This window comes from Podarcis vaucheri, assembly GCF_965113315.1.
Source record: "Podarcis vaucheri genome assembly, chromosome: 1".
Lineage (NCBI taxonomy): Eukaryota > Metazoa > Chordata > Lepidosauria > Squamata > Lacertidae > Podarcis > Podarcis vaucheri.
Window position 1 is genome coordinate 10698994 of NC_138759.1, and position 24251 is coordinate 10723244.

The following is a 24251-nucleotide window of genomic DNA, read 5'->3' on the forward strand; positions in this document are numbered from 1 at the left end:
CTAACACAGCAGAGCACATTCGGCCAATAATAATGCCTATTAGGGAGAAGGAGAAAACCCGGTTGGGTCCTATCTAGCCAGCAGATTCTGGTTGGGCAGCAGATACTTCACTCCTGCGTCTAAACAGAAGCAGTCTATCTGATTTGAAATGCCAGAAGTGGTGCCCTTAAAGGACCATGACCTTTCTTAACTTGTCCCAGATGCTATCAGTTGTGCCTCGCATGGAGGGGTCAGCCCAAGGCTAACTCCTTTGGCATCATCTGTATGTAGATCTCTATCGCAGATGATCCTTTTATATTTGCCTGCTGCTGCTGCTGGCGACTCCTTGCGAGGGGGCACAGAGCCGAAAGCCCCCTGCCCCCTGAGTTACAGAACTGCCTTTTTACGATGTCACTCCCCAGTGCCTCTGGGGTCGTGGCAGCGTTCAGGCCAGTCTCCCCAGAGCAGGAGGCCTCCGAACTTCATCCTGCGCTGAGACCTCTAACGCTTTTCTTCCTCCACATCCTGGCAGAGTTCCTGCAAAGTACAAACACATACAGAGCTCCTATTGTTCGCAGCCCTTCACGAGCCCCACTCATCCTAATATGGAATTCGGCAGGAAACCCATGATTTCCTGACATACAGCAAGCTGGGGGAAATAAAGGGGTTGCGTGGAAATGAAAACCGTCCATTAAACCCCTCCAGCTTCCCTTCTCCGCTTGGGAATGCGATGGCCAGTGGGGTGGGCTTAGCACAAATCCCAGATTTTTCAGGCCGGAGCAACGAAGAGAAGGAGGCACTCTGTTCCTCAGACGGCGTCTATTTTTAACCAAAGTCTTTCTGCATCCAAGATGAAGGTTTCCTGACTCGGGCTCACAACACGCTCGTGCCCCTATTATTGTCTTATTTATTCTTCCCCGTGTGGCTTTCTTCTCGGCTTGAGAAAGTTCGGGCTGGGACAAGCTTGGGATTCGGCGTTATGATTTCGTGAAGGCCCACTACTTTGAAAAGAAAACAAAAGGCGGCGGGGGGGGGGGGAGAGAAAAGACTACAGAAACTAACTCAGGAAAGAAGGCTTTTTGGAAGCAGGGACCTCACTGCTTCCATGTATGCCTGAAATTCTGGGGGAAGCGGGCAGGTAGATAAAAACAAAGAGTCAGGATGAGCAGCAAAGAGGGAGAACACCTTGACGGCAGCGTGAAGAAGATGCTTAAATGTGTGGTCGTCGGGGATGGAGCCGTGGGCAAGACCTGCCTGCTGATGAGCTATGCCAACGATGCTTTTCCGGAAGAATACGTTCCTACAGTGTTTGACCACTATGCAGGTAAGAGCACACTTGTTTCTCCTGCCCTGAGCAGGAGACTTATATCACAGTGGGGTTTTTTCCCCTGGGGGTACTCAAGGGCCAGTGGCGTAGCGTGGGTTGTCAGCACCCGGGGCAAGGCAAGTAATTTGCGCCCCCTAACCCGTGGATTTGCGCCCCCTAACCCGTGGATTTGCGCCCCCTAACCCTAACCCCCAGATGTTGCACCCGGTGCGGCCGGCCCCCCCCCTGCACCCCCCATACTACGCCACTGTCAAGGGCACACAATACCGGTACCTTTCTCTCCCCTCCCCCATGTTAAAAATGTGGCCCTTACTATAACAACTTCATGTTGAGTACCAGCACTTTTATGATTTCCTAAAAAGAAAAGTACTGCTTCTACGTTACATGGGATGAGAAGGTAAAGTTGGGTGGCAGAATTCAGGACAGTACCGATTCAGATTTTGGGTGGCTTCAGATTTTGGGGGGGCGTGGGTGGTTTCCTTCATTTTGTATCCTCCCTTTTGCAAAGATGTTCTGCGTACGAAGCGACAACGGAGCAGATCACGGCTACTCGCCTTCTGTGTCCTCATTTCTGTACCTGCACAGAGATTGGGGTTTTTTGAGGGTGGGGAGAGCTAGAACTCCACACCTGAGGTGGAACTGTTCTGAGTCTATCGCCTCTGTTCATTGTCACGTTCTGTTGGTTGGCTCGAATACAAATTCTACTTTCCTTTTGTTCTAATGGCATGTTGTGGTTATTGGAAATGTACTCATTCTCCAGTCCCATCATTCCCACCCCCACCCAGGTAATTCACCTCTGGAGTTTCCATCTCTTGCAAAAAAATATAAATAAATGGGGATCTCTGTATTGGATGAGAACTCCCCAGCAGAGTCGCGGTGTCGAAAGTGTGAGGTCACAGGGCCAAGCTGTGGAGGATGGTTGCCAGGGAGATAGAAGCTCCTCCTCTGCCTAGCCTGGCGAGTGTTCTGATTGGGCTACAGGCCCACGCATCTGTTTACTGGATCAGGAGCAGAGTGACACACAAACACGCCAATCCCCTCCCAATAAGACTGGTTAGCCTTTTGTATGAACACCAAGCCATCGTCTGAATTAGGATGCATACTAGATGTTTCTTCAAGACAGAAACCCCTGATGTGCTAGATTTCTACATGCAGGGATTTGTTTGTTTATTTATTGCTAAGGAGGAGAATTTAGCCACCTGAGTTTCCACTTGCAGTGAGACAGCCCAGGTGTATCGTCTCACTGAGAACTAGGCCTGTGAAGGAATGGGGGATAAATGCAGTTCAGTTAACATTTAAAGACAGAATTACCTAATTCACACAAAATTAACAAGATGCAAACCATAGACACCGGCATTCTTCAAATTTGCACTTCCCCAAATTTTGCAGTACAAGCTCTCTGGCCAAAAAATTGGGGGAAGTGTACATAAAAAATGCACAGTTTGGGGGGTTTTTTTGGTTTTGTTTTGAGGGAGGTGGAATTTTTAAAATAATTCAAATTTTTTGAAGATGAAATCTGTGGAGGGAGAAGTGGGAGAGCAGGGATGGAGATCCTGAGACCCTTCAGAGGCCACCAGACTACAACTTCCATCATCGGTGAGCGCTGGCGATCTTGGCTGGGAGTGATGGGAGAGGAAGTCCAACGAGCTCTGAGGGGCCACAGTTTCCCCCACCCATGGTGAGGGTCACCTTGGGGAAAGGGTGGAATAAAAATGTAAATAAATAAGTGCTGAGATCTGAAACGGCCTCCTCGATAGACAATCGGGCGTGTGAGTCCTGCTCACCTTCCTTTAAAAGGAATAAAATAATTTAGAGGGGGCAAATCAACATCGCACTATGGCAACCATCAAATCAGTACAGTCATACCTCAGGTTGCGAATGCGGCGGGTTGCGCATTTTCGGGTTACAGACTTTGCCAAACCCGGAAGTACAGGAACGGCTTACTTCCGGATTTCGGCACTCGCACATGCGCAGAACCACTAAATTGTGCTTTGCACATGCACGGAAGTGCAGTATCACGTCACATGCAAGCGCAGACGCAGCGCTGTGGGTTGCGAACACTGCGGGTTGCGAACGTGCCTCCCGCACAGATCACGTTCGCAAGCTGAGGTATGACTGTACCAGTTTTTCATTTTGCAGGATGGAACAAGCCCCATGTGCTGTTTGGGGGGGTCTGGGCCAATTTTGGGGGCTCAGGGACATGCAGTGGGTGAAGAGGGGGAGAAAGCCCCATTGCACTAGGAGGAGTTAGCGCGATCCCACCCTGGATTTGGAAAATTATATAGAGCCAGGGTGGAGCAGTGGTGAGAGTGTTGGACCAGGACTTGAGTTCAAATCCTGACTCAGTCATGAAGCTCACCTCAGTCCCATCATTGCCTCCCAGTCTAGCGTACCTCACAGGCTTGTTGTTAGGATTAACTGAGGAGGGAGAGAACCACTCACACGTCACCTCAAGTTCCTTGGAGGAAAAGGAGGGATATTAGTGTAACAACAACAGCGACAATCCTCTCTTTCCCCAAGCAGATATCACTTTCTTCCACAAGAGAGCAAATCGATTGAGTTTGAAATTCAGAGACCACCAACCTACCCCATAGGTCAGAAACAGCTCTAGGCTGGGTGGGTGGTGGTTTCTCTTTATTGTTCCTGAATCAATTTCCATTTGTACACTTCAAGCATTTGAAGATCTGAAACGCACTTGTGTTCTCTGTCAAATTCATCCTTTCCATCTCCCTTGGGGCGAATGAGTCATACATCACAACCGTCAGATCTTGCCTCCAAACAGAATTTTAGGGGGCAGCTGGAGATCCTTCTTGGCCCAGTTTGAATAGGCTTGTATTATATTATTATTATTATTATTATTATTATTATTATTATTATTATTATTTTATTATTATTATTATTATCATCATCATCATATCTATCCTCTATCTATCTGTCATTATTATTATTATTATTATTATTATTATTATTATTATTATTATTATTATTACTACTACTACTACTATTATTATTAGCTCAGAGTTAAGCATCTTGAGCGTTCCAGAGTTTCACATTTTGCAGGAGCTGATGCTTCTGACATTCGGCTAACATGCGGAAGCAATACAGAGCTAGCACAGAGGAGTTACTAAGAGTGCTAGGCTGGGACCAGGGAGAGCTCAGTTCGAATCATGGTGGCCATTTATGTGTCATTTTGGTGACTGAGTTTTTAGAGGGGGAAATCAAGAAAAAAAATATTATCCCCCCCAGCCCCAAAGCTTCTCCCAGAGCTTCTCCGGGTTCTCCCTCCCCCAGCCCCAAAGACCGAAGCCAGCGAGATCCCGCTCGCTGTCCTGGCTTCCTCTTTAGCCGCGCACAACCTCTTCGGCTGGGAGAGGCCGCATGCGGCTATGGCAGAAGCCAAGACAGCCAGCGGGATGGATCCCGCTCGCTGTCCTGGCTGCTTTAGCTCCATCTCCCGGATGGAGAGGCTGCGCACCGCTAAAGTAGCACCCTTTAAGGAGCGCGCAGCTCCTGCGAGCTTTTCTACGAGGAGGGAGAAGGGACTGACGTGACCAGTCAGTCCCTTCTCCCTCCTGGGGAAAAGCCCGCAAGAGCCACACGGAGCTTGTGTGTGGCTCTTGGGGGCTTTCCCTGCCTGCCTCCCCCCTGCATTCACTCCATAAGACGTACACACATTTTCCCTTACTTTTTAGGAGGGGGAAAGTGTGTCTTATGGAGCGAAAAATACAGTAAGTACTTAACCTGAGGTACCACTGTACTAGACTGGGGGTGGAGAAACCTCTCATTTGCCGGCCAGATCTGGGCAAATAACCTACATGTCATTATCCTATTAGCACGGACTGAAACTGCTAAACATACGTGGTTTGTTTCCATAGTACCTGCTTACATAGACATTCCCTTAATCTCTCTTGTTTGAAATGCTGTATTTGAATTATGGGTGTTTACATTTTAACATTTCAACGGGAACAATTTTATTGGGTGTTTTCATTATGGCTGTTTATACCTTAATCTTCATGTAACAGGTTTTTATATTTTGTAAACCACTTAGAGCCTGTTTTGGCACTGAGTGGAAGATTAATTAATTCATTACTTAATTAAGAATTAATTAAGAGAGAGAGAGCTTTGTGGTTGCAGAAGCAGAAAGCCGTGACTTTGGTACGAAGTGACTTGAAGATGTTTTTTCCCCCACATGTATAGAGCAGGGAGGAACAGCTGCAATATTGCGCCTGTATAAATCGCATAGAAATCAATAAAGGCATTCTCACATGGCTATTTCAGAGCCATGAAAAGTCTTGGCTGTTTTGGTTCCCAGCTGTGAGCCGGTGCTGAGCATCTGCCAGCATGAGTCAGCATTTGGCACGCAGCTGCAAAGTCCGGGCCAGTTTGCATAGCATTCTGACATGTGGACTTCACACACTGTAGACTATGGGAATAAGTCTCCTCCCGTGTCATGTGTAAAATGCGGCGCGGAACATGCGGAGGGCCTCTTTATCCATCTCCTGGATTAACCTGTTACGGGAAAGCAGCAATGCGAGAGCGAGCTGCAGGTGGCTGGAAAGCAAAAGAGGATGTGAATGTTTGGGACTGTACCATGGGAACAAAGGGGCAGTCTATTCACTGTACTGAGCACCGGATGTTAGCTCAGAGTGTCATCTGACCTGTACTGGAAGTACAGGGGTGGAGTTTATCTCTCTCTGCTGTTGGAGTCTGATGAGTGCAGACGCGTTTTTCTGTACTGCTGCAAGGACAGAAATAAAGACATGTAAATACATTTCTGTCTGTCTCTTTCCCCTCCCTGGGGGAGGCAGGGAGGAGGGAAGAGTGGTGTGTTCTTCTCACGCTTGAGGAGGATCGCCAATAGTGACCTAGCCTGTATCCTGCCGGGAGACACAGACGGGGAGGTCAACTAGGAGCTCAAGCCAACTGCCTGGAGAGTGGCCAGTTTCCTCTGATAAGGCTTGAGAAATCCGACATAACCACCCATTGTGCACCCTGCATTACAGTGGACGTTCTGCGTGTCAGGATACTGTGCAAATCTGCCTTTTGCTTTACAAGCACTGTATATAGCTCCGCTTGCCCTCACATGAAAAAGGACATTGCAGAACCTTGGTCAGACCACACCAGGAATAGCGTGTCCAGTTATGGGTGCCCCAGTTTAAGAAGGATATTGACAAGCTGGAAGGTGTGCAGAGGAGGGTGACCAAGATGATCAAGGGTCTGGAAACCAAGCCTGATGAGGAACGGTTGAAGGAGTTGGGTTGGTTTAGCCTGGAAAAGAGGAGACTGAGAGGAGATAGGATAGCCCTCTTCAAATATCTTAACCTTTAAAGCCCTAAATGGCCTCGGTCCAGTATACCTGAAGGAGCGTCTCCACCTCCATCGTTCTGCCTGGACACTGAGGTCCAGCGCTGAGGACCTTCTGGCACTTCCCTCGCTGCGAGAAGCCAAGTTACAGGGAACCAGGCAGAGGGCCTTCTCGGTGGTGGTGCCCGCCCTGTGGAACGCCCTCCCACCAGATGTTAAAGAGAAAAATAACTACCAAACTTTTAGAAGACATCTGAAAGCAGCCCTATTTAGGGAAGCTTTTAATGTTTAATAGGTTATTGTATTTTAGTGTTTTGTTGGAAGCCGCCCAGAGTGGCTGGGGAAACCCAGCCAGATGGGTGGGGAATAAATTATTATTATTATTATTATTATTATTATTATTATTATTATTATTATTATTATTGGCTGTCACATGGAAGAAGGTGCAAGCTTGGTTTCTCCTGCTCTGGAAGGTAGGACTCGAACCCATGGCTTCAAGTTACACGAAAGGAGATTCCAACTAAACATCAGGAAGAGCTTTCAGGCAAAAAGAGCTGTTTGACAGTGGAACAAACTCCGTCAGGAAGTGACAGACTCTCCTTCCTTGGAGGTTTTTAAGCAGAGGTTGGATGGTTATCTGTCCTGGATGCTTTAGCTGAGATTCCTGCATTGCAGGGGGCTGGACTGGATGACCCTCAGGGTCCCTTCCATCTCTTCAATTCTATGATTCTATGATTCTCCCTTTCTCCCTAATAGTAGAACACTGGTGTGGTCATCCATTGAAGCTGAGTGTTGGAAGATCCAGGACAGACAACAGGAAGTAGCTTTGGCCTGATCCTGTCTTCCATAGATCTCAGTGCAGTTCACAACATAAAAATACAAGATAAAAAAACCCATAATATACCATAATAAAAACAGCAATAAACCAATAACCCCACCTCCTCTCCACCCCCTCCCACAACTCATCTAAAACATATCAGGTAATAATCAGACAAACAGCTGGTTGAAGAGGAATTGTTTTGCCTTGTGCCTAAAGGTGTACAGTGGACGCTTGGGTTACGAACATGATCCATGCAGGAGGCACATTCGCAACCCACAGCATTCGCAACCAGTGACCAGTGACATCTGCGCATGCGCAAAGCATGATTTAGCACTTCTGCCCATGCGCAAAGTGTGATTTAGCGCTTCTGCACATGCGCAAACGCTAAAACCTAGAACTAACCATTCTGGTACTTCCGGGTGCGCAACCTGAAATCGCACAACCCGAAATCGCACAACCCGAAGCATCTGTAACCCGAGATATGGCTGTATAATGAAGGCACCAGGCGGGCCTCTTTGGAGAGAGCATTCCACAAGCAGGGAGCCACCACAGAAAAGGCCTGTTCTCATGTTGCCACCCTCCGGACCTCTTGTGAAGGAGGCACACAAAAGAGGGCATCAGATGGTGATTTCAGGGTCTGGGTCAGTTCATAGGGGGGGGAGGCATCCTTGAGGTATTGTGGTCCTGAGTAGTTTAAGGCTGTACAGGTCAAAACCAGCACTTTGCATGGAGACTAACTGGCAGCCAGTGGATTCAGTCCAGAATCAGTGCAATATGCTCAAACCATGTTGCCTATGCAACATATCTAATGCACATCCCATCAAACAAAAAACGGTAGAAAATGCGTTTGAGAAGACTAAACAACGGGATTCCTAATAATAACCCAAGAGTCACTCAGTGCAACTTTGGTTTGAAGGAAATCCAGGGTGTTCGAGAAACTGATCAGAGTCTTGGGGTGCCAACAAAGCCTTTCATTATGCCAAACATTGTCAGGGGAGGTAAATAAAAACACTTCCTGCCATTTCCCTGGACAATGAAGTCTTGAAACTTCAAAAAAGAAAGACATAACATGTTTAGGATTGTGGAAATGTTCAGGGTAGCAGGAGATGATATATTGTTTATTAATATCCTTCCTAACTTGCTTTAGCAAATTCCTTTATATAGCAGAGTTGTTGTTGTTTAGTCGTTTAGTCGTTTAGTCGTTTAGTCGTTTAGTCGTTTAGTCGTGTCCGACTCTTCGTGACCCCCTGGACCAGAGCACGCCAGGCACTCCTGTCTTCCACTGCCTCCCGCAGTTTGGTCAGACTCATGTTCGTAGCTTCGAGAACACTGTCCAACCATCTCGTCCTCTGTCGCCCCCTTCTCCTTGTGCCCTCCATCTTTCCCAACATCAGGGTCTTTTCCAGGGAGTCTTCTCTTCTCATGAGGTGGCCAAAGTATTGGAGCCTCAGCTTCAGGATCTGTCCTTCCAGTGAGCACTCAGGGCTGATTTCCTTCAGAATGGAGAGGTTTGATCTTCTTGCAGTCCATGGGACTCTCAAGAGTCTCCTCCAGCACCATAATTCAAAAGCATCAATTCTTCGGTGATCAGCCTTCTTTATGGTCCAGCTCTCACTTCCATACATCACTACTGGGAAAACCATGGCTTTAACTATACGGACCTTTGTTGGCAAGGTGATGTCTCTGCTTTTTAAGATGTAGCAGAGTTATAGTCCCCTTTTTACTTGCACAGCAGATAGCTGTTTGCAGGCTCATGTGAGCCTCTCACTATTATACATTTCAATCTGTCTCAGATTGAATTGTATGTTACTGGTAAGTTCCCTTGAATCCCTTTTAAAATAATAAAGATGCCACAATCTTATTCAAAGTCAATAAAAGAAGTTTACTCACATCAGTTCACAGTTGGATTCCTAAAGGCAGACTTAGTTACAAGTATGTACATGTGGATCTACCCCATATGGGGAAATAATCCCAGTGCTTCTGCTAGCTGAGAGCTAGCAGAGCAGTCCTAGCTAAAAGCTGGTCAAACAAAGAAGGAATTAAAAAAAAAAGGAAGGGTGCTGGGTGAGCCCTTAATATACACACCTGGTGTCAAAAGCCAGGGCGAAAAATGAGCAGAACTGGTAATTTGTGCAGAACTGTGATTTGTGCAGCAGACTGCTTGAAACACGCCTGCCAGGACACAGCAAATATGGAGGAGGGGGCGTTGCTCGATGATTTAATTTCAGGAAACTTCCAAACTCCAGCTATTTAAAAAAAAAAAAAGAAGGGGAGGCCATGTTTTCTATTAAAATCCCTGGCGAAGCCCCGAAAGGAGCTCTCAGAATGTTGGCTTTATTTTCCCCGTTTTGCTTGGACAGCAGCAGCTGTATTGCAAAGCAGGGGGAATTTGTGGATATTAATAAAGCCTCAGAAAATGTTTGTCCTTTGGGGAATGTGACAAAAATAACACAATGAAAATGGTCCATTGACACTGAAGTTGCCCTCGCTATTTACGTCCATGTATATATAAATGTGTGCATGTCTTTTGCAAGATCTCCCGGGGGCAGGAAATGGCGGGGGGGTTATAAAACTGCCTCTAGTTTTCTAAAAAATCGTGGCAAGTCTGTTTTTTTAAAAAAAAATTGTACATCAATATATTTGACGGGTAAATAATACTCTACCCAAAAAAATACAGAACTAGTCATCTGCTACCTATAACTACATACTTGAATACCTGGGAGGGCTGGTTGAATTTCTGTAGTTTGGATTTGCTAGTAGTTGTTATGGACTCCATATGTTAGTTCCTTTTATTTGTATAGCTGCTTTAAAAGGATATTTTTTTAATGGTTTTTTATTTTTAAGGGGGAAACTGCCTCCCTCTGCAAATCAAACAGGTACATAGCTCTTTTCATCTTTAAGTAGAGATCTTTATCCCATTCTGTATTGGATTTGAAATTGTTTTTACGTAGCGAAGTGTTTTTAATTGGTTTTACGTTTTTAAAGTGTTTTTAATGGTTTTAACTGTTTTTTATTATTATTATCTATTAAATTCAGCAATTGCTTTCATTAGCGATGTTTTCATTGCGAAATCCCTTTGAGGTATTTTATGGGAAGTGACTCACAAATGGAATGAAGCAAAAGCACACTTTGCCTGTGGTTGGTGTGTTTTTTAACGCATCTTTTGTACCGCTCAGAGATTTATTTGAAATATGGAACGATATATTTCTCCTTTAAGGCTGGGCCACCACCAGCCTTCTAAATCCACCCATCCAAGCTTGCCTGACATGTCCTGGTTTTCGGGTGTAAAAATGGCATGGGGGGGGGATGTTGCCAAATGTCAGGAAAAACCCAGATGTATGGGGGAAATGCTTAACAACTTAACTTTTTGAAATATGGCAACGCTAGCTAACTCTGCCCAGGAGTTTCCATGTTTGGTTTTTTTTAAAAAAAAGGTAATCTGTCCTTCCAGTGAGCACTCAGGGCTGATTTCCTTCAGAATGGATAGGTTTGATCTTCTTGCAGTCCATGGGACTCTCAAGAGTCTCCTCCAACACCAGAATTCAAAAGCATTTCATAATCCATATTTTGTATCTGTCCATATTATCCTTAGTAATTGTTACATTAAAGGTAAAGGTACCCCTGCCCGAACGGGCCAGTCTTGACAGACTCTGGGGTTTGTGCGCCCATCTCACTCAAGAAGCCGGGGGCCAGCGCTGTCCGGAGACACTTCCGGGTCACGTGGCCAGCGTGACAAAGCTGCATCTGGCGAGCCAGCGCAGCACACGGAACGCCGTTTACCTTCCCGCTGGTAAGCGGTACCTATTTATCTACTTGCACCCGGGGGTGCTTTCGAACTGCTAGGTTGGCAGGCGCTGGGACCGAGCAGCGGGAGCGCACCCCGCCGCCGCGGGGATTCGAACCGCCGACCTTTCGATCGGCAAGCCCTAGGCGCTGAGGCTTTTACCCACAGCGCCACCCGCGTCCCAATTGTTACATTACAAGTGTATTAAAATCCTGCTAATGTTCTCATCTGCTTACAGTGGTCTCCTAAATAAGTCATAACCCCCCCCCCCCAAATTCTTTCTTGAAGTTTTTGTCTTCTTGGTTCCTGAGCTTTCCAGTCAGTTTTGCCATTTCAACGTAGTCCATCAGCTTGATTTGCCATTCCTCTCTGGTCGGGGCTTTGTCTTCTTTCCATCTCTGGACTGATTCTTGCCTCCTTGCTGGTACAGGCCCCCACAATCTCCCCCCAAGTAAGATTCCAATCCCCTCACCACCTGGGGCACACTGATTTGTGTCCTGCCAGGCCCTACATCTATGCTGACGCTAGAAGTTTTGAATTTACAAGGTGTTTCTTGGCCCCACTTTTTTCTGCTGAAGTTTCCCCTGCAACCTGGGGCAATTTCAAGGCCAAAGCCCACACAATGAAGGCAGGTTGTTCACACGTGAGTGTACAGCGCTCTCTCACTGGAGCATCCCAGATGGAGTTTTCATGCGTGGCCCAAGCTCAACTCACACTGGGCCCTCTTAAACAGCCGTCATTCACACATTCAGCTGTGAGTCATTGAGTGATAAGTCATGAGGTGATAAGATATCGAGTGATATATCTGCATGAGTGATTCTGCGATTCGTCAACCCCATTTGGGTTAGTCATGGGTAGAGAAGCAGGCTTCAGATGACTGTACTCAAGCCAGCAGTGACTTCTGAGGCTTTTAACCTTGTTGAAAGTCTTCCCCGCCACTTCTCACCAGTGTCGGATTTAGGTTTGATGAGGCCCTAAGCTACTGAAGGTAATGGGGCCCTTTATATGTCCAGCTGTCCTTTGTCAACAACAAAAAGTCGCTGTTTTTTGTGTTGAATATATGCCATATGGTAATTTATGGACCTAACAGGTATCTAAAGCCATTTGCACATAACAAAATATGTATTTTATCAAAGTAATTGTTGCACTGAAATACAGTTAAGAAGAAGTATATTAATAGTGAAATAATTGTTAAGCTCTAATTTAAAATGATTTTTTTATTCATAACAAACTTAATAATGCAAACACATTGGCATTTGGCAATAACAAAAGTTCTGTTAGACCCTCCGGATATGAATTAAATTCATTCTGGGGGTCCGTACGTAATCTGAAAAGTCTGTAACTGGAGGTGCCGCTTCTGTGCACATGCGCAGCACGATAGAGCGCTTCTGCACATGCGTGCGCAGTGAAACCCAAAAGTATACACTTCCAGGTTTGCCGCATTCGCAAACCAAAAGTTACATATCCAGAACGGTACATAACTCGAGGGTCCACTGTAGAGTTATCCTACCATACGCTCCAACATTTCTCCAATGAAAATAGGGATGTCCTAAGGAAAAGCGGGACGTTCCGGGATGAAATCAGAAACTGGGAGGGCTTCTGTAAATCCAGGACTGTCTCTGGAAAATAGGGACACTTGGAGGGTCTGGCAATGCAATTGCATCCCACCCACTTCTAAGGCCACAGGTAGTTAAAGGCCAAAGCTGTGCAGTTTTCATTATATACATTGGAAAGTCGTGGAAAACACAGTTTAAGCCCCCTGGGGAAAAAGATACTGGAGCACTCCAAACTATTATTATTTTTAATAATAATTAGTTAATTAAATTATTTATTTATTGAATTTATCCATAGATCTCAGGGCAGTTCAGAAATCATTTGTTCATGCATCCACACAGAAAATAATGGATCTAGCTGGAAGGCAACACATAGAGATTGTTACAATACAGTGGTGCCCCGCAAGACGAATGCCTCGCAAGACGAAAAACTCGCTAGACAAAAGGGTTTTGCGTTTTTTGAGTCGTTCCGCAAGACGAATTTCCCTATGGGCTTGCTTCGCAAGACGAAACGTCTTGCGAGTTCTTGCGAGTTTGTTTCCTTTTTCTTTAAGCCGCTAAGCCGTTAATAGCTGCTAAGCCGCTAAGCCACTAATAGCCGCTAAGCCGCTAATAGCCGTGCTTCACAAGACGAAAAAAACGCAAGACGAAGAGATTCGCGGAACGGATTAATTTCATCTTGCGAGGCACCACTGTACCACCATTGTTGTTGTTGATGATGATGATGATGTTTTATATCTACATGATTCCTGTACAGTGGGTCTTCGGTTGTTTAATTTAATTCATTCCGGGAGTCCATTCGACTCCCAAAATCATTCAAAAAACCAAGACACGGTTTTCGATTGGCTGCAGGAGCTTCCTGCACTCAACTGGAAGCTGAGTCAGACATTCGGCTTCCGAAAAACGTTTGCAAATCGGAACACTCACTTCCGGGTTTGCAGTGTTCGGGAACCAATTTGTCCGGGAGCTGAGCCGTTCAAGAAGCAAGGTACCACTGTACAATCTTAGAAGGTTGCATAATCTTGGAAGGTGCATAGCTGTGATAATCATGAACAGACCCTGCACTTCTAAATTTCCCACTGGTCTACTGAGGACAAGAAATCGTAGTCACATGGGCAACTGACGTGCAGAGCTCCTTAACTGCCCCCCAGAGTCAGACTTGGGTCTTTCAAACTTCAGCGGCATCCCTGTGCAAGACCTCTCACTGTCCATTCTCCTCAATTCATGACGTTGTCGTTTCCACGCCTTGCAGTGCCCCCGAGGCTCAGCTCCCAGTGGAACCAGTCACGCTGCCTGTTATGTACTGAAGTTCTCACCCTGGGCCAGCAGGGGGGTACTGTAGACAGTTATGCAAATGAAAGATCGAAAGCGACGTTCAGTGATTGGATAGTTTTAGAAAGTTGCTACAGTAATGTTGTACTGGAGCTCTATATAAGCAGGCTGACTGAGCCCTTCAGTTCAGTTCTGTTCTGGCCTCTGAATAAACAAGAGCTGTTTGAAGAATCGCTGTGTCGTCTGATATGTTCACCCACAACTTAACACTGCCCCAAATCCGCTTCTGCTTCCCAACTTACCCCATCGCCCACACCAGCTCCATTTATTACAGAGGCTGAGTTCTGCTCGCCTGCTTCAGGCAGCATTTGGTTCAGCAGAAGAAGTAATTTGCAGACTCGAGACTTGTTTAAATTGCTGGCACCGAGATTGCAGAAGGAAGAGTCGAGGCTCTTGGGATGAACGAAGCCTGGCTGCACTTATTCTCCCAAATTCACAGCTCTACCGGGGAACGCAGTGTGTTCAAATTAACTTGAAGTCACAGGGAGGAGGGTTAAATGGATTCTCAGTCATGTATCCCCATGAGAGTCAATCCCGCCCCCCAACGTCTAAGCCGGAGGTAAACAGCAACATGCTGGGTGTCCCGGTGTCATTTATTTACATGTTGTGCCTTGAAGAGACTTGTTGCCACCTCCAATCGAGCACCAGTGATCATTAAAGCAATTGAAAGCCATTTGCTTTCCCAGGTGACGCAGGAAAGTGGTATTTACAGTCAATCTACCCAGAGAATTGCGGAGTCTTTTGAGCAAGATCCATTGGGAACTCCTTCTGCGTAATCACTGCTTAAAAGGAGCGGGTACTGCCCCTGCCCCGCTCAGTTTCACTGTGTTTGTGAAAGGCCTGTGGCTTCAGGCGCAGCGGCCAAATGTGGCCCCCAAGTGCTCTCTATCTGGCCCTTGGAACACTCTCCAGGCCGCCTCCCCCTCTCCACACACCACACTCCTCACTGGCCCTGGAACTCCTGCTTGGACAAGAAGATTTGGTTTTTATTTATCTATTAAATTCATATACAGTCGTACGCTGGAAAACGGAATCCATTCCAGAAGTCTGTTTGACTTCTGAAACGTTCGGAAACCAAAGTGCGGCTTCTGATTGGTTGCAAGAAGCCGCAGAAGCCCCATTGGACGTTCGGCTTCCAAAAGAACGTACGAAAACTGGAACACTCACTTCCGGTTTTTGATCGTTCGGGAGCCGGAACATTTGATTCCCAAGGCATTCGTGAGCCAAGGTACGACTGCACAGTCATACCTCATGTTACGTTTGCTTCATGATACGTTTTTTCAGGTTGCGTCCTGCAGCGACCTGGAAGTACCGAAAAGGGTTACTTCCGGGTTTCGCCGCTCGCGCATGCGCAGACGCGGCGTGCATGCACAGAAGCGGCGAATCACAACCCGTGCAGACGCAGACACGCCGCTGCAGGTTGCGTTCCATTCATGTTGCAAATAGGCCTCCGGAATGGATCCCGTTCGAAACCAGAGGTACCACTGTACTGTAGATGTTTTGATTAGTCCTTGACGTGCTAATTGATTTATAATCCGCAATTAGCTCTTTATGGCAGCTTCGGCAGGTCCGGCACACTTCCTCTGCGCGATCTGCTCCTTCTTTCAGTCAAGCCTCAGCAGAGTAAAACACAGCAGCAAACTGTCACTTAACATAAACACACAGAGCACAGTAATGTCCATTTACAGCTCTTTATTGCATCATTTTCTCAGAAATTTCCAGGACTCCTCGCAGCCATTATGAACTGCCTCTCTCTCTCTCAACGACCGGGAGGAACAGACAGGAAAGCTCCTCCCAGCTTCCAAAACTGACGTCAGAATGCTGAGGCATCATGGGAACAACTTAACCTCTTAAGTTCCAACTCCCATACCCCCTCTGCCACACATTCTGACAATACCTGTGGAACATCCACGTAACTCTCAGGTTCACACTGTGCAAAACTTACCAACGCACCTGTGGCTTGGTATCTTTCCGGCGGAACACCCTTCGTTTTGCGACTGGATCGCCTGGGCACAAACCCAGATGCTTCCCCTGGCTTGCCATCACTAGCAGGTGTTTCCTCAGCATCTCTGGATTCCCCCTCTGACTTAAAGCGTTTTCGAATCCTCTCCATTACACTCACAGGAGAACTAGGTTCACTTTTAACCTCTCTTTTTACACCTTGTGGAGATGCCCCACCCTGCTCCAGACCTTGGTCAGTGACCTGATCGTCATCATCAGACTCAGCCTCTCCTTCCTCCCCCTCAGAATCTTCCTGTTCTGAATCAGAAAGACATTCTGAAAGAACATCACGCTTGACAGGAGTCTTTGACCTTCCATCCTCCTCATAGAACTCAGCGTGTTTGCTGACCAGCAACTTACTCTGATCACCTGATGGGAACGCAAACCTCCATGCATGCGCTGCTGGCTCATACCCACAGAAGATCATTTTCCGGAACTTGGATCCATCTGGCCCTTGCAAAACTTTAGGCACTGGCACAGATGCATGCGATCCAAACCTGCGCAAAAAATGAATCTGGGGTTTCCTGCCATGCAACAAACTAAACGGTGTGTCACCTACCACTGGATTGTAGGTCCGATTCCAGGTGAAGCTCACATACCTGATTGCCTCCAGCCAAAACTTTGGTGGCAACCCAGAATCCTTCAGCAACACCTTTGCAGTCTGGACCATAGCCTGACATCGGAGCTCTGCCTCCCCCCTCTGATTGGGTGAAGTCACTGTGTGACGTATCCCTTTCTTGCGAAAGAACTTCTGCAAAGCAGAACCTGTAAATTGAGCTCCTCTGTCACTTGTGACAGCTTGCACTTTGGTGGAAAACCTTTGTTCCACCCCCCTCAATCCACCCTTTGATCAGCTGTGCTGCATCATCCTTGGATTTGAGACCATGGGTCCAGGAATTCTGCGTAAAATTATCCTGCATCGAGAGCAGAAACCTTGACCCTCCCAGACTTGGTTCCTTTACAGGACCCCACAGATCTATGTGAACTAGCTCAAAAGATTTTTCGGTTACCCTATCCACTTTTGGGTAACTGCACCCTTTTACCTTTGCATGTCTGCATGCTTCACAATCCATCGCACATCCACATTCTACAATGTGGCAACCGTTAGCGACCTCGGGTAGAGTCTGTAGTTCTTCTACAGAACCATGAGCTGTTCGTGCATGCCAAGCATGAACACATGAATCATGATTGGGAATTGTAGCACGCAGTGCTTGTGCTTTCTCAACCTTCCCCTCACCCTCCAGAGACGTTTTAAGAATGAAAAGATCATTCTGCCCCTTTTTAACCTTGGCAAGCATCCTCCCTCCTTTGGAGATTGTGCAGACGTCATCCTCAAAAGAAACCTTAAATCCCTTTTTTAACAAATAAGGCACAGATAAAAGACAGTGGTGCATCCCAGGAACGGTACAACACTCCAACGTTTCCTGTAAAATAGACACAAAGAGATTTGTAACGTTAGTCACAGATTTTTTCTGTCCATTTGCAAACAGTACAGTTTTCCCGGCCGGAATTGCCCTGCAATTCCACATTTCGACAGCAGGGGTCTCTGGAATCAAGTTGCGATTAGCTGCAGAGTCAATAATGAAACGAAACTCTGAGCCGCCCTCACAGCTGTCTTCAAACAGCGCCATGCTGGCTGTTATTTGGTAAATTTCCTCCTGATGTTTGTCACGTCCACCTGCCTCCGTCCCACGCCTGGCTGCTCTCCCAGACTGGTTGCCATGGAAACCCGACTGACTCCCATGGGAAGTGTCCTTGAAAACATCCTGCCTTGCCTCTCTGCTCCGGTGGGGGCAATTTCGACGCAGATGGTCTGTTGAATTACAAATGTAGCAACGACGAACTTCAGTGGAAAAATACTGCCCGGGGCTCCTCCCAGCTGGCCTGGCCCTCCTTCTTCCGGAAAAGCACCCTTTGCCAGATCCGCCCCCTCTGAACTCCACTCCAGCAGGCACAGTGGAAAACTTTTCAAACTTGCCTTTGGAATTTTCCGCCCCCCCCCCCCGACTTGCTCACTAGCACTCCTTGAGGCTAAATCATCAGGAACAGGGGCTCCAGCCATCTCTAGGCTTCCAGCTTCCATCTGCCCTTGGCCTCCTGCTGAGTCTTCACACAGACGTTTCAGCACTCTCCAGGCCTCACACGCAGATTCAACGCCTTCCAGGTGCTGTTGCAAATTTGCATGCACACCTGCCCGCAACATGCAGATCTCAGCTCTCTCAGCTTTCTCTCTCTGCATCTTCTCCTCCAGAGAAGCAGATTGCAGTTTCTCTGCATCTCTGTCCACCAGCTCTGCACTTTCAGCAGCAGCCGCTTCGCTTGTGGACGGCTCTTTCTTGCTTACGTCCCACAAGCCAGTTGCCCAAAACCAGGCTCTCACCCTTCTGACCCAGATTTCCCACGACTGGGTGGTGAGCTCTTCAAGCTGTTCAAACGGAGCTTGAAACACCTCCTGGCCATCTGCCATGTTCTCCTGTTCTCCCCAGGGGCCCCAAGCTGTACTTACAAAAACACCAGCTCTTCCGGCTCCTGCTGCGTGGAGAAACGATTACCGCTGTTCTCAGCTCTGCTACATTCAGCACAGGCAAACCTTTGCGTCTTTCAGCTAGCTGCTTGCCTCAAATTCCGGCCTCCGCAGCATTCAGCCCAGCGTCTTTCAGCTTGCTTGCTTGCCTCAAAGACAGACCTCTGCTTTCGCCAACTCCACTGCCATCCGAACGCAACTTCAAAGCATTCCGGCAGCCTCTAGTGACAGTTTTACAAGCGGTAATTTAGGGTCCATAACCTGTAGATGTTTTGATTAGTCCTTGACGTGCTAATTGATTTATAATCCGCAATTAGCTCTTTATGGCAGCTTCGGCAGGTCCGGCACACTTCCTCTGCGCGATCTGCTCCTTCTTTCAGTCAAGCCTCAGCAGAGTAAAACACAGCAGCAAACTGTCACTTAACATAAACACACAGAGCACAGTAATGTCCATTTACAGCTCTTTATTGCATCATTTTCTCAGAAATTTCCAGGACTCCTTGCAGCCATTATGAACTGCCTCTCTCTCTCTCAACGACCGGGAGGAACAGACAGGAAAGCTCCTCCCAGCTTCCAAAACTGACGTCAGAATGCTGAGGCATCATGGGAACAACTTAACCTCTTAAGTTCCAACTCCCATATGTACAAGATATTTAACTTTAATTATCTATTTTTAATTATCCATTAAATCCATACATCACCCTTCATCTGAAGATCTTAGGGCAGTTTACAACATAAAAACCATGCGAGGATAGCCAATGGGTCTGTTTCTGTATGTGCTATAGAGGGAAATGAGGGGGTTGTCAACCTGGGAAGGGAGCCCATCTAGGAAGTAGGAAAACCCTGGTCCTAAACTGCCACAGCGGAATATCTTCAAGAGAAGAAAGGCTATGGAGAAAGTCCTAGGAGTTCCTAAGGCGGTTGGATGGGGCTTTGCTTTGCTTGCCTCCTTCCAGCAATTCCTGTAGCCAAGCTGGGGCTAGATGTATTGCTCTGGTTTCCTTTAGGCTACATCCCTGAGACCAAGAGGAGGGTCTTATTGCTGTTATTAATAGTGTGCCTTTGGTATCAATAGGATGAATAAAAACTAGCTCCACCCCCAGACATTCACATTTTCCGCCGCTGGCTCCACTCCAGACATCCACACATGGGGAAAGAGGTGTGCTTGCATTCATATAACTGATGTCTCTAGAAGCATTTTCCCCTTCTCATTTTGAAATGCCTTCCTCATTTACGTCCAGGTTTTCCCGGACATGTTCGGAAATAGGGCAGGATAATGGCATCTGGGTGGATTTTCAGCAAATCAGCAAAATGTCTGGGAAAACACAGACGTATGGCAAGGGAGGTTAATATATTTTAAAAATAATATTAATCAATATTAAAATATTAATATTACTATATTAATATTAATATTAATATTAATTAGCACTATTGTTTTAATTAATTAAAATTAAAATTAATTAACATTACTATTTAAATAATTAATTAACATTAAAATTAATCAATATTGATAAATCATTTAAAATTGAGCTGAAGGGGGGGAAAGCCCAACAACTTGGTCCGGATTTTCACTTTGGGGAATATGTGGCAACACTCATTTAGACAATGTATTGCCATGTTTGCAATCTATGGACAATACAGAGGTGGGGATGCTGCCCAGAAATGATTTCATTTTCGTCCGGTCAGGCTGACTTCTGAGGTAAGCCTGACTCACGTGCCGAACGCCTCTTGCCAACCATAAGCAGCTCAGGAAACAAAGATATGAGACAGAGTGATGAGCTCAACGCTAGCGACAGGAACGCCCGGCTTGTTGAAAAAGTTGGAGGGGTTCAGGGAGAGGAAGGAGAGGCACCTATGAATGTTTGCAACATGATTTCTTAGAGATGCTGAGCTAAGGTTGTGCTCCTGGGTACAAAAAGGTATGACAAAGCCTCTACCTACAAATTTCTATTTACTTATCTATTATTATTATTATTATTATTATTATTATTATTATTATTATTTATCACATTTGTATACCACCTTTCATCCGTAGACCTCAGGGCAGTTCACAGCATAAAAACACAGGATAAAAACACAAAATACCGAATAAAAACACCAATTAACAAGCCAATACACCCCCCATCTCACATGCAGCAGAGTGAGGAGCGAATGAAATGGTAGAATTTTTTGAGGCAGTAGAATCATAGCTGTCAACCGTCCCTTATTTGGCGGGAAAGTCCCTTATCCCAGCGCTGTGTCCCGCTGCTGTCCCTTATTGATGATGTCCCTTAAATTTCCCGGGTTTCAAAGGAAGCAGCTCCTCTCCCTCCCTGCCGGCCAGGGAGGAGGGAGGCTCCAACTGTGTTGCTTGGCTGCGTTGCTCACCCAATAAGGAGTCTAAGAACGACTAGGGGGTGGAGCCTGCATGCCTTGTGCCGATCAAATTAGCCGCGTTGCCTGGGAACTCGCCTTTGCTCAGCGCTTCCCAGCGGAGAGGTGACGGTGGTTTTCCTTGCTGCATCCCCTTTGCTGGGTTGCTGCGCTGTGGGAACCACCGCTTGAGGCTTCGTTTGGCTGCTGGCTGGGCTTTCTGCCTTTGGCTCAGAGGGGCTCAGAAGTTGAACATATCTGTGCTCTGGAAATCCCTTATTTTGGCTGCTAATCCCTTATTTTCAAGGCTGTTGGTCCCTTATTTTCAAATCTGTAAGTTGACAGCTATGAGTAGAATGGACTACGGCCATATTCACACCACACATCTGAAGCGTGATGACAGCGCTTCAGCCAGTCATGGCTCTCCCCCCCCCAAAAAAAAAGAATTATGGGGTGTGTTAAGAGCAGGGGCAGCATGTCCTGTTTCGCTGCCTGAGGACATTCCGGGATCAAATCAGAAACCTGTAAATCCGGGACACTTGGAGGGTCTGTAGAACATAGCCATGCTGCTTGCACATTTCCCAGGGGCATCAAGTTGGCCATTGTGGACTAGATGGGCCATTGGCCACCAGAGCTCTTCTTATGTATCTTTAGCATGGAGAAGATTAGTCCCTTGCCATTTGGCCCTGAGAATGAAAGCAGAAGCTCTGAGGAATTCTAGAAAACACCCTCCCGGCTTCTGCTCCACTGTTTTCCATTGCCCAGGCCTTTATCAGAGTTGATTAAGCCCCGATTTGCCATGCTTCATTAAGGCTCTCAGCGGGTGTTTCCTTCATAAGCTGCTGAGCACACACTTGAGGTCACTGCCAGAGCCAAACTGTCGCCATGACTCACTAGGCCTGCGGAGGAGGTTTGTATTGTGATAATTAGAGAGCCGCAGCGAGGTTTTAACATGGTTCTGGGAAAGTCAGGGAAGGAAGAAAAGAAGAGGAGGATGTTGTTAGAAAGCACAAGCTTAGCTATTAAAACTGTCTGTGCGGGGAGAGCTAGTCTGGGTGGCAAAAGGGCAGGAAGGAATTAAGCCAGTGGTCAATTTCTTAAAAGACACGTGTCCAGGAAGGCTTGGTGCTGTGGTCAGAAAATGGACTGGCAGACAGTAAAGATGATGATGGTGATGATGACAACGACAATAACAATTATTATTATTATTATTGTTGTTGTTGTTGTTGTTGTTGTTGTTGTTGTTGTTGTTGTTGTTGTTATTATTATTATTATTATTATTATTATTATTATTATTACATCTGGCCAGGCCTCCCCAACCACTCTGGGCGGCTTCCAACAGAATATTAGGTAAAGGTAAAGGGACCCCTGACCATTAGGTCCAGTCATGACCGACTCTGGGGTTTGGGCGCTCATCTCGCTTTATTGGCCGAAGGAGCCGGCGTACAGCTTCCTGGTCATGTGGCCAGCATGACGAACCAGAGCAGTGCACGGAAACACTGTTTACCTTCCCGCCAGAGCGGTACCTATTTATCTACTTGCACTTTGACGTGCTTTCAAACTGCTAGGTTGGCAGGAGCAGGGACCAAGCAACGGGAGCTCACCCCGTCGCGGGGATTCAAACCGCCAACCTTCTGATCGGCAAGTCCTAGGCTCTGTGGTTTAACCCACAGTACCACCCGCTTCCCTTAACAGAATATTAAAAATACAATGAAACATCAAACATTAAAAGTCTCCCTAAACAGGGCTGCCTTCAGATGTCTTCTAAAAGTCTGGTAGTTGTTTTTCTCTTTGACATCTGGTGGGAGGGCATTCCACAGGGCAGGTGCCACTACCGAGAAGGCCCTCTGCCTGGTTCTCTGTAACCTCACTTCTTGCAGTGAGGGAACCACCAGAAGGCCCTCGACGCTGGACCTCAGTGTCTGGGCTGAATGATTGGGGTGGAGATGTTTCAGAAGAAGCAAGCTATGATCCATTTGTTCAGTGCCCAGCTGGCAATCAAGGTGCCCTTTTGGAAGGAACTGGAACAGCCAGGAAGTCTTCAGAAGCAGGTTCAGAAATCTAACCTCGGAGGTTACCAGAGCAGGGATTGAAATGATCCCCGCGATAAACGGTTAGCAATAAACATCTTCCCTCCTGGTAACCAAAAGGGCTGATGCTTGGGGGTAACATTCAGGCCTCAGGTTCCCCAACTGGGCGATTGACCTTCCAAGAGCCATTGAAAATTAGACCATTATTATCCCCATATTGCAGGTGGTAAACTGAGGCCAAGGCAGTTCACATAATGGCAGAGGTGAAGACTGAGGACTCAGCTACGTTAGTAAGAGAACAACATTCTGAATGCGTTATAAACATGCAACACTAGATGGTGCCAGAGAGAGAGAGAAAATCTATGTGATTTTTAAATAGTGGTTTTTTAAATAACAGTTTAATTTCTGACTTAATTATAGCATTCCACACACACACACACACACACACACACACACACGTGTGTGTAGATCCACGCTGAATTGGGGTCAGCTCAAAATGCTGTGAAAGCTCATTATGCCACTTGGAGTGTGGAGTAGAAACAACATTTCTTCAAAAGTTCAGGAAGCAGAATGGCTTTATCAATCAATCAATCAATCTTTATTACGTCCAGAGACCCAACAAATCGTTACAAAGCAATGCACAATTCAGAAAGCCTACCTCCAGGTTAAACAAGCATTTTGTTCAGACTTAAAGATAGGGATCATTGGTTCTTGCAACCACTGATAAAAACTTTGCCACTGCTAATGTTCTAGCGTTTGTCCGGTCTTCCAGTAGGAACCCGACATAGTGAGCCTCTGATTTTCCCGGGGAAGGTACTAGCAAGGGAAATAGAATGGCTTTATCTGTTTTCAGCTAGAGACCCACATGGTTGCATAACTTGGAACCCTGGAAGCAGAGGTCCCAGGCGTGTTGAGTTCAGAACTATCAGAGACTGAACATCTTTACAGAACCTGACAGCCAAGGAGGAATCTATTAGCAGGAGCATCAGCAGCTTGTACGCGGAGGACAATTTCGCTTGTGCAGAGAAATTATCTGTCTTAGGTTGGGAATATGGTCCATTTTAACACAGTGTCAGACTGCATCACAATCTCAGATGTATTTATAGCCACCCGGTCCGAGCGGGATAAGGCAGAGTTGGCATTTGCTCTCGGGGGAAGGGGGGGGATGCTGCCGGAGAATTGAGCATATGCTCAATTATTGAAGCAGATGCAAATTTAAAATCTCCCCATTGTCCGAGGCCACTT

General features: G+C 46.6%; 1 protein-coding gene across 1 annotated transcript in view; it reads left to right on the forward strand.

Moving 5' to 3' along the window:
• Positions 1–418: 418 nt before the first annotated feature.
• RHOJ (ras homolog family member J) overlaps positions 419–24251 on the forward strand; it is a 62010-nt gene continuing 38177 nt past the window's right edge. Inside the window, exon 1 of the mRNA XM_082219957.1 lies at positions 419–1303. Within this exon, the coding sequence (XP_082076083.1) occupies positions 1141–1303 (163 nt within the window). The 5' untranslated portion in view covers positions 419–1140. The remainder of the gene's footprint in view (positions 1304–24251) is intronic.